General features: G+C 44.6%; 1 protein-coding gene and 1 pseudogene across 7 annotated transcripts in view; both read left to right on the forward strand.

Annotated features, from left to right (window-relative positions):
• ITSN2 (intersectin 2) overlaps positions 1-14036 on the forward strand; it is a 166009-nt gene that overhangs the window by 71441 nt on the left and 80532 nt on the right. For 5 of the 7 annotated variants that reach the window (XM_075860980.1, XM_075860984.1, XM_075860987.1 and 2 more), the window contains 7 exons: positions 5005-5084; positions 5370-5632; positions 6659-6808; positions 8446-8586; positions 9680-9767; positions 9866-10014; positions 10536-10616. In XM_075860980.1, coding sequence (XP_075717095.1) covers positions 5005-5084; positions 5370-5632; positions 6659-6808; positions 8446-8586; positions 9680-9767; positions 9866-10014; positions 10536-10616 — 952 coding nt within the window. Of the gene's footprint in view, positions 1-2025; positions 2126-5004; positions 5085-5369; positions 5633-6658; positions 6809-8445; positions 8587-9679; positions 9768-9865; positions 10015-10535; positions 10617-14036 lie in introns of those variants that run through there. The other 2 variants (XM_075860985.1, XM_075860983.1) reach the window with 2 other exon arrangements.
• Positions 2800-2897, forward strand: LOC142646548 (U6 spliceosomal RNA; annotated as a pseudogene).

Genomic DNA, 14036 nt, shown 5'->3' on the forward strand with positions numbered 1-14036 from the left:
ACTTTCTTTTTGAACTCCTGCCTTGTCTGAGCTTTAAAAAAAAAAAAAAAAGCCTCCATCTTGATTCTTAGATTTCTCCAGCTTTCTCTTCCTCTCTGCTTTGCTATCACTTCCATGATGCTTCAGCACAGCATTACATGACCAGATAAAGACCATACCATTTCTGCATGCTGGGGGACAGATTATCATTCTCTCTATATTCTCCAAAATAATCTGAGATATCATAGGTATACAGCCAGGGGCGCTGCACTATATTCTTCTACATTATACCTGTGTGACAGGAACCTGTCTAAGTATCAGTGGGAGCTGGTGATAGAAGTTTCTGCCCCCCCCCCCCCATGCAAAACTAGTGTGGTCCAGGAACTGCTGAAGCCTGTGATGGGTGACACACAGATCTCCATAGACTCAAGTAGAGAAAGTAGTCACCGAGCCGGGGCCACAATGCTGCTAAGCAACCATCCCAGTCTGATATATAGAGATAAATAACAGGTGAGAGACTGACACATGGAATACATAATGGTACACACGGGAAAGTTTAGTTTTGGCTGGAAATTATTGGCACAGAATTGTGAACCTAATCGATGATGAAAGGTGGAGATTTACTGTGTTTTACAAGATATAGGGAATATATTGCGGTAGGTACCGCGCTTCCCATCAGCATGTGTAATCTTTATTTTTCGGACATCCCAGAACATTGGAAAAGACAATTCTGCTTAGAAGAGTTACAAAGAACTGATGAACAGGATGACTACAGAAATCATGAACATTGAGAAGGACCCAAATAGAAGACCAGATATTATTGAGAAACACGGCTCATGTAGTCACCAGAAGGAGGGAGATTGACTTGACGGATCAATAATGAGAAGCTTTCTGCAGACTAAGCTTAAAGGGGTTATCCAACTTTTGATTGATGGCCTATCCTTAGGATAGGTGATCACTCTCGGTACCCCTTCCGGTCAGCTGTTTGAGGGGGCCGCGGCACTCATACAAGCCCGCAGCCTCTATGTTGTTTACGTGCTTTTTTCGTTCCTACTTGCACATGCCGTCGCATTTGTAGCGGCTGCGCAATGTATTGCACCACTTTCCCATTCAAGAGAAGAGGCTGTGGTGCTCGTACGAGGGCTGTAGCCCCTTCTAACAGCTGATCGGCAGATGTGCCAAGAGTTGGACCCCCACCAATCTAATCCTAAGGATAAGCCATCAATTTTAAACCCCTGTAAAGGGGTTGTGCAATTTAGTAAACTAATTTTCATATGCCCTCTTATGAAATTCTCTCTGGAGTGGAGAGCAGTTACATAGAGTCTCTTGCTCTGGAGGACCTGTCCTGTATTACACACACAACCCATTGATGGGAATAGACACTGTGTAATGCTTAATTTCACTCTCTTAGGCTTCGTTCCCATCTGCGTCCGGACTCCGTTCATGGGTTCTGTCAGAGCTTTCCGTCAGGTGAACCCATGAACGGAATCCTGACTGAAACAAACAGAACCAATAGGTCTATGTCTGCATCACCATTTCATTGGTGACGGATCCGGTGCGTATGGTTCCCGTTTTGTCCCCGTTGTTTAACGATTCTGTCGTTTTGACGGAATCAATACCGTAGTTGACTGCGCTATTCATTCCGTCAAAACGACGGAACCCTTAAACAACGGGGACAAAACGGGAACCATACGCACCGGATCCGTCACCATTGAAATCAATGGTGATGCAAACGGAAACGGTTTCAGTCAGGGTTCCGTTAATTGGTTCCCCTGACTGAAATGTCAGACGGACCCATGAACGGACTCTTGACGCAGATGTGAACGAAGCCTTACTTGTTTGGCACTCGCCTATAGCTAAAGGGAGCAAGTTCAATGATCATTCTATATTCGGGAAATGTTATTCAAGCAGTTCCCTGATTATTTTTGGACGGCACCTCCTAAGTAGGATGTTACTTTAAGACGGCATTTTATCTATACAGAGCAGCCGTTATGTGACAAAATCCCTGATAAGAATGACCGCCCCAGCCCCATCTGTTGTTTTCTCCTGCTCGCTGCCTCTCACAGGGGACACGTCGGTGTCAGGGGACGGAGCACCACTATGTGATGTGAGTGATGGGTTGTACTGTGTGTGTGAGGAGGGTGAGGTGAGTACATACTCAAGAAGCTGATTTATAATCCATACTAAAGCTGTGTGTAAACAGACACCACGCCGAGATCTCCTCCGACCTGTGGCACACCAGCTGTGGCAACACTACAACTCACAGCATGCCTTGACCATTGCAGAACTATAACTCCCAGCATGCTTGTCAGGCCATTCTGGGATTGTAGTTTTGCAACAGTTTGAGAGGCACATCGTGTCGTCCGGTAAAGTTTATCTTTAGAAATAAGTGATTTGTTTTGTATAACTGTAAAAAAAAATAATAGTGGCTCGTGTATTCTAATGAGTTTGGTTGCGACCATATGTTGCCTTGTGATTATTACTTGTTCTTCTTGTATCATGTCTTGTAAGGTATCTCCGTATTACTTACTGCATGTCTGATGCCCCCGGCACACTACTGTGCCCGTAATTACGGGCGCGGCCGGCCGCAGACAGCCACCCGGGCCGTCCTTTCATATAAAGTATGGGAGCACGGTCCATAAAAAGCAAAAAATAGGACCTGTCTTACCTTTTGCGGAGCCTTTCTACAGCACAGACACCTTGCCGTAAATATACGGGAACATGTCCATGGGCAATAGAAATGAATGGGTCCTTAATTACGGATGAAATCTACGGTCATGTGCATAGGGCCTTAGTAGAAGAGAAGAAAATACCTGTTAAGAGGTCGTCGTCGTCCCCTGTGCTCGCTTCAGAATGATAGAGAAGATGAGCATGGCTCCTGCGCAAGGACGACACACACATTCGTGTAGCTTTTTTTTTAAATATTTGTTAGAGATTGGACTAACTGGTAAAAAAAAACTCATACACGCTCCCTACGAAACAAAGATATTTTGATCGTTCCTTATAGCTATCTACTAGGGCGGCCAAATCCTCCATTTGTGCTATCTTCAAAAAAGAACCAATTTAAAGGATAACTAAACTCTTGAAAATTTTGGACGTGTCATAAGTTTTGATTGGTGGGGGTCTGAGCACGGAGACCCCCACCGATCGCTAAAACAAAGCGGCAGAAGCTCCTCGGTGTGCGCTGCTGCTTCGTTTCTGATCGCTTTTCCTCGGGAAGCCTGTTAGAAACGAAGCAGCACAGAGCTCACCTGAGCGCTTCTGCCACTTCATTTTAGCAATCGATGGGGGTCTCAGTGCTTGGACCCCCACAGCTTGGACGCCCACCAATTAAAACTTTTGACATCTCACTATGACATGTTAAGACTTTTTAAAAAGTTTAGTTACCCTTTCACATTCAAATTCTGGAACCATTTATCCCCATTGTGTGTTGGAGCTGCGGTGCCCCAGATGGTTCGCTGCCAAACATTTTATGCGATTGCTCTCTGATCCCTTATTGGGTCCCGGTCCGGCAGTTGATTGATTGGAGACTAGGAACTAAAGTGCCACTATCCCCCCCCCCCCCTTATAGTGGGACATTTAGGAAATACATAAGAACTACGCAGACAAACCGTCCAGTTGCTCCTCCTCCTCACAGCGGCCAAATGCCTTCTAAACCCTGTTTTTAGAAACGAGTTGTCACCCGGTCCTCATTTTATTTGCACCGTCGTGTTCCTGATGTTAGGTCAGTGGAACTCTGACTCTCTGGATCGTTTAGACTTCTGTGTGGTCCCTATGGTATAAATACTTATCCAAGACCCCTATAACCTGATAGATGGGTGCCCGCAGACCTCTGCATGGTTATCCTCCACTCAGCAATCCCTCCTCGCTGAGCTCCCAGGTCTGCGTTTTCTTTCCTTCTCTTCTCTCCCCATTTGTCTCCTTTCCCCCTTTATACTCCCTTTTCTCTCTTCTTTACTCGGGTTGTCCGGTTTATACTGTTGATATTTGGCCACTGCATATCGGTAGCAGCTTTTATTCTGTGGCTGCAATGAGATCCCTCGATTGGCAGGCTGACACCCTGTTTGTCATGCATATTTTGCTCTGTCTACATTACTTCTGTTCAGTTTTTGTTGACATTTTTTTTTTTTTTTTTTTATAAAAATGACAATTTGAAAAGTCCCCCGACGATAAGCTGATCAGGGGTGGTCCAAATGCTGGGACCTTCAAAGATCAGCTGTAATCTGTGGGGCAATCTGGCAGCAAGTCTTTAGTTCCTTTGCAGCACCACCACAGGGTAAATTAAGTATTACACATTGTGCATTGAAATCTATGGGCTGCGCATGTAATGCATGGATGTGTTGGGTCCTCCACAGCGAGAGACGCTCTTTGTAGGTTTACTTCATTATGGCTGATAAATGAGGATCCTGATAAAGGTTTTAGCTCTCATGGCTTTCCTAAACCAAACAACCCCTTGAAAAACATTTTGGGACCTCCACTATAGATGTTATAGTAGCCTGAGATTCGTTGTGAAATTGTGACTATACCATACCACTATGTACCATATATTTACATGTTGGTTGTTTGAGCATCTAACTCCCAGGCTACCATAGATCAGGCAGAATTCATTGTAAAATCTAACTGCAGCAACCACATAGAATAGGAGGGAGGAGTTAGCAGGGACTATGCATTTTTAAGAAGCTGGGGTGACTGATAAAATCAAAAGTTCTATATCTGCTAAAAATGATTGCTGCAACTTCACTACTTCCTGGACCCAGCTACCAGAGGAAGAGGAGCTTATACATAAAAATTGTTGCCCCCCTCCCCCCCAAAAAAGTGTTTTTTCCCCCATTCCCTGGTTTCTGTAAACTCACATTGTTTTCTCTCCATGCTTGCTGTTTGGACAAGGACAACCCTTTCTTGATGTTCGTAGGCACTGGTATTGAGATACCATACTGCAGCGTGAGCTTTACAATACAATGTGGATACTGAATGTCTAGATAAATTCTAAAAAAAATAAATGGCTGCGTTTTTTCCTGCTTGTAGTGGTGACGACACCATTGATGGGACATTGCCAACCTACCAGAGGGTGCAAGATGAGGAGCCTCCTCAGAAAAAGTCAGCAGGTGAGCAGGTCATCGGCAAAGTGAATTTGTTTGTCTCAGTAGGCAGTGGTGGGGGGGGGGGGTCTATTAAGCGCTCTACGCCAGTTTTCTGCCAGAGAAAATTTGCGTTTTGCTAAGTTACTATTTTCTTTTGCACAAGACATGTGCAATTTTTATTTTTTTTTACATATTTTTTACGCCACCTCTACCACGTTTTTGTGCGTTAAAGGGTTTGCTTCATCTGAACAACCTCTGTCCATATGTCCTGTTCGCTTTTCTTATGGTTCCTGGCTTTATAATTGATAGTGACGTTTGAGGAGAAGAGGAAGGAGAACATGCAGCGAGGTAACCTGGAACTAGAGAAGAGGCGCCAGGTTCTGCTGGAGCAGCAGCAAAGGGAGGCGGAGAGAAAGGCACAGAAACGGAGAGAAGAGCAGGAGCGCCAAGAGAGGGAACGCCAAGAGCTGGAACGTAAGAAACAGCTGGAGATGGAGAGACGCATGGAGCAGCAGCGAGAGCTGGAACGGCAGCGGGAGGAAGAGAAGAGGAAGGAAATCGAGAGGAGAGAGGTTGTAAATCATAAACCACTTATTATACTCGGGCTGGATTCACACGAGCATGTTTGGTCCGTAAAGGACGGAACGTATTTCGGCCGCAAGTCCCGGACCGAACACAGTGCAGGGAGCCGGGCTCCTAGCATCATAGTTATGTACGACGCTAGGAGTCCCTGCCTCGCTGCCGGACAACTGTCCCGTACTGTAATCATGTTTTCAGTACGGGACAGCAGTTCCACGGAGAGGCAGGGACTCCTAGCGTCGTACATCACTATGATGCTAGGAGCCCGGCTCCCTGCACTGTGTTCGGTCCAGGACTTGCGGCCGAAATACGTTCCGTCCTTTACGGACCAAACATGCTCGTGTGAATCCAGCCTAATAGTTTCACGTTTACAACATGTAAATTACAGTCTGTCCCCGCTATAATGGGCTCGAGACGCTGACCAAATCTAGTCCCTTTAAAAACAAACAAATCTCACATTTGGTATTCGGCGCGGCACAGTTGAGTCTTGCCTGGTGTCCTCGGACTTCTCAGAAGTGTCTTCCACATTGATAGACCTCACCAGTAAGGCAGGGAATTTTAATGTTCTCCACTGCCTTGCGTGTTATGTTTTATATCGCTGCCGGAGCTCCTACTAATGGGATGATGAAGTAATTTGTGACGCACCATCGGCCTCGCCGCCTGTGGCTTACGGATTGTAAGGTACAAGTTGCGTGTCACCTTCTCTAAGCCCCTGTTAGGGGGTATCTTATGCTGGGCTTATTTGTACTGTTTTACAAGTTTTTAATGCTTCTACCTTTCTACTTTTAATTTTGCTTTTATTCAGGCGGCAGTGGGGGATGGGTCTGTAACTTTTTTTTTTTCCATTTTCAAGCTGTGGGTTGGTATGAAAATATTTAGGAATTGAGGAGGGGGGCTGTTCATTTAATCTCTGCACTGATCCCATAAATGTGTTCAAATGTAAGCGTCTTGTTCCATTGTCCTGTTTCACTGTTGCCTCCTTCCGTTTTTTCTGAGAATGTGTTACTATATTGCCATAGGCCGCAAAGCAAGAACTGGAGCGGCAGAGGCAGCAAGAGCTGGAGAGAAGCCGACGTCAAGAGCTTTACAACCAGAGGAACAGAGAACAGGAGGAAATTGTGAAACTGAAGTCCAAAAAGAAGAGTCTTCAATTAGAACTGGAAGCGCTGGTAGGAATCCTGCGCCCAGTAATTGTCGTCTAAACTTAGCAGATTGGAAATGGTGCTTGCCGCCAAGCTCGTAATTATTTGATAAGTGCAGCTTTAGAAATATACATTGCTTGTGACAACGCACGTTTCAAGCCTGCTTGTTGGATATACTCCTCAGCATTAACCCTATATGCCTGCAAGTGCATTACTGAATGTTAATCTACATCCACCTTCCCACACCATTTGCATATAAAGAAATTATATATGTGTATATATATAAAGAGATGAGTGTTTTTATAATTACATTACTTATCTTGTGTGGATCCGGAGTTACAGCCTGTATTATACTCCAGTGCTGCATTCACAATTCTGCTGGTTGTTACTGGCAACGGCTGACTTGTCAACAGACAGGTTAGTTTTTCCTGCATCAGATTATTGTGCAGTGCCTGGTATAAAGACTACACTTCCCAGAAAGCTCTGTTGAATTATTGAGACAGCGAGGAGTTCATCTCCAAATCCGGCAGAATTGTGAATGCAGCTCCGGAATACAATAAAAGATGTAACTGGAAAATCATTTTAGTTAGTGCAGATATCTTTCAGTGTATGCTAATCGTTAAAGGAGTTTCACTAAGATATTTCTTGTCTATGATCTGTTAGGACAGATTTAACGTCAGAGGGGGTGACTCCAGCTCGGGACCTCCCTCTAGGAGTCAAATGGTTTGACGGCCACTGCAGGGTTAATAAATGGTCAGACAGCTGATTGCTTGGGGGTTAAAAAATAACAACACCTTTATCTGTATGTAAATGTAACCCCTTTTGGAGCCGTGCCAGGTTAGTACAGCGCAGGCAGGAGTCCACAGAGGACCTGCGCCATACTAATATGGATCTCTGATTGCGTGGACACGGTCACTGGCCCTGATATAACAAAGGAGATCAAAGGAACACCTGATCTCTGCTACTTAAACCATGATCGCAACATACAAGGGGAAAGCAAAGGAGGATCCCCTTTTGACCGTGTCACAGGGCATCCCATATCTTTACCCATACTATACTGGGTAGACCGCCCAGGGCCCACTGAAGGACCCTTTGGCGGTCTGTCTATTATGTCTGTTGTTAGGGCATACTTATTACTACACAGACATATAGGGTTAATGCAGAGGAATATTCACAGGCTAATGTGCTTGCATTCGTGTGTGTGTGTGTGTGTGTGTGTGTGTGTGTGTATAGCAAGTACATTACTATGTAATATTCTAAATAATAAAAATCCCATTATGGTAGTAAAAAAAAAAATATTACTAAAAAAATGTATCAAAAATAACTAGAAAAAAAGGAACACTTAATCAGTTTTATTATATAATAATTACTAAACATAAAGACTAAAACATTTTTTTCGTTTTTGCCTGAGACCAAACATGGCCAGCTCTTCAAAAGGGTTAAAGGGGTTGTCCAAGAGTAGAAAAACATGGCTGCTTTTTTCCAAAAACAGCGCCACCCCTGTCCATGGGTCGTGTCTGGTATTGCAGCTCAGTTCCATTCACTTCAATGGTGCTGAGCTGCAATATCAGACACAACCCACGGACAGAAAGAAAGAAAATAAAAATGATCCATCGCACTCGCTGAGCTTGCTGTTCCTGATATTGTTTTGTGACATTCATTAGGAGGAGAAACATCAACAAATCACTCTGAAAGTTCAAGATGTCCGAGGAAGAAAACATATGAAGAAAAACGAGCTGAACGCTATCGACAAGAAGTGTGATCTGGGAGTTATCGAGATCAAGCAACTCCAACAGCAGTTACAGGTAATGACGGAAAGTCATCCAAATCCGTGTCCATACCGTCTGCGACCTACAGGGGGGAAAGTCGTGCGACAATCAAGGATTTTGACGTTAATTCTTGTGATCGCTGCAAGTTGCCCATGATTTTCTTGTTGAGCTCCGTCACGTTACGTGTCAGCCTTGACATCCTGCTCATGATCTTGTCACGGTTATGAGGTGATGTCGTAACTGGTACAGCATGTTTTTAGCATGTGTATTATACCAACTGTTGTTGTGTGGCCCTTTAATGCGGTACTGATGCTCCTCACTATCGGACCACCAGCCAGTCATTTTAACCCTTTCCCACAAATGGACAAACTATAGGATATGCCTTCAGAACCTACCCTAGCCATATATCATCCGTTATTTGTATTGAACCCCTTTTTTAATTTTCCTTTTAAATTGGGACTCAAAGCAGTAAGTATGGAGTATAAAAGGGGTTGTTTCGCCAAGAATGAAACCGGCGGAGCGATCAACTCATCGCCACGTGTCCAGCTTCTCTCACCCACAGCGAGCTGTACTACCAGGAAAGGCCAGTCCTAGGCATACATTTCCTCTGCAGCGGCCTTTGCTGTGGAAATGTCGTTTTGCATGGCGTACATTCAAGTGGATAGCGGTCTACGTAATGCACGGAGGCGACGAGTCTCCCAGAGCAGGGGCCACTCTAGCAAAGAGGCTCTCCATTCTGGTACGCAGAGGGGGGACGATGACTAAAGCGGGAGACCCACCTCTATGACATCCATATGCGATAATAGGACGTATGGACGAGGGTTGTCCGCCCTGAGACAACTTCTTTATGGGATAATGTCCCCCCTACTGTAGATTTATATAATTATATAACCCTTCCTCGTCAAAAAAAATCTTATTCTAAAAAAGAAAACATAACTCTGATCTTACTGGGGGGAAATCTTTAGGTCTGGGGTCAGCGTTCTTACCCCAAGCTTATAATGGGGATTTGCTGCATAGGTTTTCCAATATGGTGGTGTCACAAGATATTTTCCTAGTGAGGTCTTCCTGTGTTTCGCCGCCTTCTTGTGGGATCCTTTGCTAATCTGACTTTCTACAACTTGTTTTTTAGGAATATCAGATAAAGCTGAGCGGCCTGGTGCCCGAGAAACAAGCATTGAATGAGAAGATTAAGCAGCTGCAGCTGACAAAATCCCCCGGTGAGTAAGGGCTCGATTATCACATAATGTGGACCTGTGAGAGGTCAGCGACCAGTTTGGAGATGCTTCATCTAACACTGGATTACATTGTCTGACAGATAGTACAAGCTCTAGTTTGCTGGGGATTCAGAAGAAAAATGTGGAGAAGGATGGGTTGTGTCAGAGGCTTCGGGAGCAGCTGGACGCCTTGGAGAAGGAGACGACGGCAAAGTTATCAGAGATGGACACTTTCAATAATCAGCTCAAGGTGTGGAAAGCTGAAATCCATATTACCAGATAATATTCCATGTATAATATGGGAAATACTGGATGGGCCTACCCTTAGTCGTACTGGATGGGCCTACCCTTAGTCGTACTGGATGGGCCTACCCATAGTCGTACTGGATGGGCCTACCCATAGTCGTACTGGATGGGCCTACCCATAGTCGTACTGGATGGGCCTACCCATAGTCGTACTGGATGGGCCTACCCATAGTCGTACTGGATGGGCCTACCCATAGTCGTACTGGATGGGCCTACCCATAGTCGTACTGGATGGGCCTACCCATAGTCGTTCGGGATGGCCCTTGCCCGCCCAGCCCTACGGGATGGCCCTTGCCCGCCCAGCCCTACGGGATGGCCCTTGCCCGCCCAGTGACGCCAGTGACCATGTTACTATGAAAAGTTGTGAATTGTTAACTTGTGTACCCCGATCTACCAAGTGTTTCCGAGCAGCCCCAGTAGCGGGGTTCCCAGAACTCACTGTGCCTTCTCTGCCTTATCTTGCAGCGTGAGAATATGGATGACTCTGTTCTGCAGTGCCTTTTGTCTCTCCTCAGCTGTCTCAGCAATCTCTTCCTCTTGCTTAAGGTTATTTCAATTTCAATGTCTCCTTTATCTGTCACTCTTTTATTCTTTCCCTTGTATTTCCGTTCTCGCTTTCCATTTCTGGTATGAATGTGATCATTTCTGAATGGGGAGTTCCAGGTGAGTAGAAGGGAGAGATCATGGAGGGGGGTAGGGGAATAAATCCTGGTATATGAGAGGCACTCGGCTCACATCACTACAAAAATATGACGTTTATTTATTAGAATGTAATAAAATGTAAAATGTACAATCCTGCATAAATTGACAAACAGTCATCACAAGCCCGGCCGGGTAATAAGGAACATGATTCACAAGTTTTGGGAGACAATCTTACTCAAAGAGACTATATGTTGAGCGGTTGTTGCTTAATACATAGATGTAGTCATCATTTAGCTGAATATAATAACATACAAGTTTTTAATAGGAATCATGAAATGGTAACCATATCAACCAAAATACCCCTAAAGAAAAAAGGGAGGGCTAATTAGAATAGCATGGACTGATAAATGCAATGTAAATACTATATATAGTATAATAGTCACAGGATAGCTGCTACACATGAGTATAACGGTAATCCGAATGGGTGGTGCCGTGGTCGGACATAAATATAGACTATATAACATAACATTTCAAACAGTCAAGCCATATAATGAATATGTAAGGAGGATATACTTGTCATTCGTTATGTACATGGCAATCGACAAGAGGACCCGACTATGTCATCCTTCCTGCAAATAGAAATCACAGCTCGGGGAAGAGCTTATTCCGAGCCGGAAAGCAATGGCGGCAAGGCAATCACGCCAGGGAGTAACAGTATCAAGTATTAATGCGGTGATAGACCCTCAATCCAGATCAGGTACGATTGCCGTGAGTGTTTTGAACAAATGTCCGAGTAAAACGTACCTCCACCGTAAGTGTGGTAATATCCGTACTCCAGAATCGGATCCAAACTTAGATCCCTGAAAAGATGTTTAGTCGTATCCAGTGAAAAAGCCGTTATTCCGGCTACGTCAGCGTTTCATGCAAAGCATGTGTTTCAAGAGTCTCTGGACCAGCCCATGGCTTTCCGGCGTGACGTCATACAGAACGCTGACGCGTTTCGTCACTCACGTGACTTCCTCAGAGCGTATGCCCCTACCCCTTTCCATTTGTTAATACTATTATTCTTGGTTGGCACCGTACAACTGTACTGAGCTCTGTAGTGACTGAGGTCCCATGCCTCTTTACGTTTAGAGATCATGGAGGCTTGTCTTTTCTTTCATTCTTTTCTTCAATGTACAAGTACATAATTATTTCCAAAAGACATGAAATTTACTTATAATTGTGGAATCCTAATGTTCAAAGTCTCAAAGCCTCCCTCCATCTTCACGTATTTGTAGTCTTATTTACTTGTATATTGTTGTTTAAGGGGTTGTCCGTTATGGACAATCCCTTTTTGTTAGTAGGCTCCCCTGACAGCTGATCACACAGTATCCCACTGCTGCCCCCTCCAGCGATCAGCTGTAATCTGTGGGGGAACCTGGCAGCAGCTGTTGCTTTTTCCTACAGCGCCACCACAGGAGAAATGAAGCATTACACAGTTCTCATTGGAATCAATGGTCTGGCCGTGTAATGCTGAGATGTGCTGTGACGTGAGAGTCCTGAACCTGGGACCCCTACCTCTATTGACTCCGAATTCCCTAATACATTGTTGCAAAATGGGGTTCTTTTTGAAACAAGACAATTCCTTTAAAGTGCCAAAGATTCTTAGAGCCACATAGAGGAGTCCATTCATGGGATTATGTTACATAGAACTGTATGAGATGGGGGTAGTGTTTTGAGGAAAAGAATGGAGACAAGTGAGAGGTCACCGATAGATCATTCAGGGAACACTGCCCCCCAGAAGCACAGGTTGTTTTTTATTAGAGGTGTGTACTAAACTTGTGTTAGACAATTCTCTGTCCATTAATCTGATTGTTAGGCTAGATATATATATATACTATATGCTGTAAAATGTCCAATAAAGGTGGCCATACACTTCAGATAGCTGTCAACCAAACCTAACACCCTCCCCCCACCCCCATACACATGCACGCTCGGCCGAGGGGAATAAGCCACCACCAGACACCTAACCCTTGAGAAGAAAGTATCAGGCATGAGTCTCTTTCTCCCCCGCCATCCTGGGAGAGTTCAGCTGCCGCCATACACGTTAGATTCTTGGCTGGTCTCGCAAAGTTGGCGGGTTCCACTGACTTACATCTAATGTGCATTGGCCCCTTTAGATTGGATTTGCCCTATTTATGATCATTATTTTTTAAGTCTTAAGGAATTAAGATAAGCTAAATTATGTTTGCTGTAGACCTACCGGAGGAGATTTATTAATAATGTCCTAAAGAAAGGATAAAACTAGACCAGACAGGCTGAAATCAATGGTATGACCATGAATGGAACACCAATGTAAGGCAGAGTACATTTCAGGCAAATCATTCACAACTGTGATGGTATTATACCAGAGATTAGCGCTTGGGTCAAAGGTGGTGTCCTCTAGCTCCATCCATCAAACAAGCGCGTTTTGGACTCCATCAACCCCCACCCTCAGCAACAACCAATAGGGTATTTACACCAAAGTTTCATAAGCCTCCATCCAGAACTTCTTAAATTTGTATTGGCATTTCCTATTCAGATACAGCTTTTGGTAGAGAGGTATATATTAATAAGTTGAAGCCAGTGCACTAGACTTGGACAGTCTTTTGCCTTCTAAGCCATAATAATGACTTTCCTGGCACAGAATAAGGTAAAATGAAAAAAAGACATCTTTTCATAATAACCATGCACAACCTCATTCATGACACCCAAGAGACCAATCTGGGGGGTGGGGAGTGGAGGGAACCTGAAATGATCATGAAGGAACTCCACAACCTCCGTCCAGAAGGGCGAGACCGTGGGACATGAAACACATACAGTGGAGGTACGTGCCTATAGCAGAGCGGCAACGAAATAGGAGTCAGAGGTAGGTGCCCCAATTCTCTGAAGTCTGACAGGTGTGTAATAAATCCCATGTAAAAATCTGGATTGTATTAAGTCTCTTGCACTCACTACAGAATTTAAAAAAAAGTTCAACCCCACCCCCATCAAAGGATCCGCCAGATCAGTAATATCTCCACGCCACCCAGAGAAGGCCTTATCAAAGGGTCTATGCCCAGAATATTGGCATAGGGCATACGTTTGTAAGATTCTTAGAAAGGTCCGGGATACCTAGTAGATCCTTCAACTTAGAGAAACCCAATTTAGGGGCTGGAGAGCCAAATTGGGCCACATAGGCATGACGCAAACTGGAGGTAGTGGAAAAAGGCACTGCTGGGGATCCCATGGCGATCCTCAAGCACCAAGAAGGAAACCAAGCCGGTATCCGTAGAAAAAAGCTCACCCAAAAACAAAATTGTG

This window comes from Rhinoderma darwinii, chromosome 4, assembly GCF_050947455.1.
Source record: "Rhinoderma darwinii isolate aRhiDar2 chromosome 4, aRhiDar2.hap1, whole genome shotgun sequence".
NCBI lineage: Eukaryota > Metazoa > Chordata > Amphibia > Anura > Rhinodermatidae > Rhinoderma > Rhinoderma darwinii.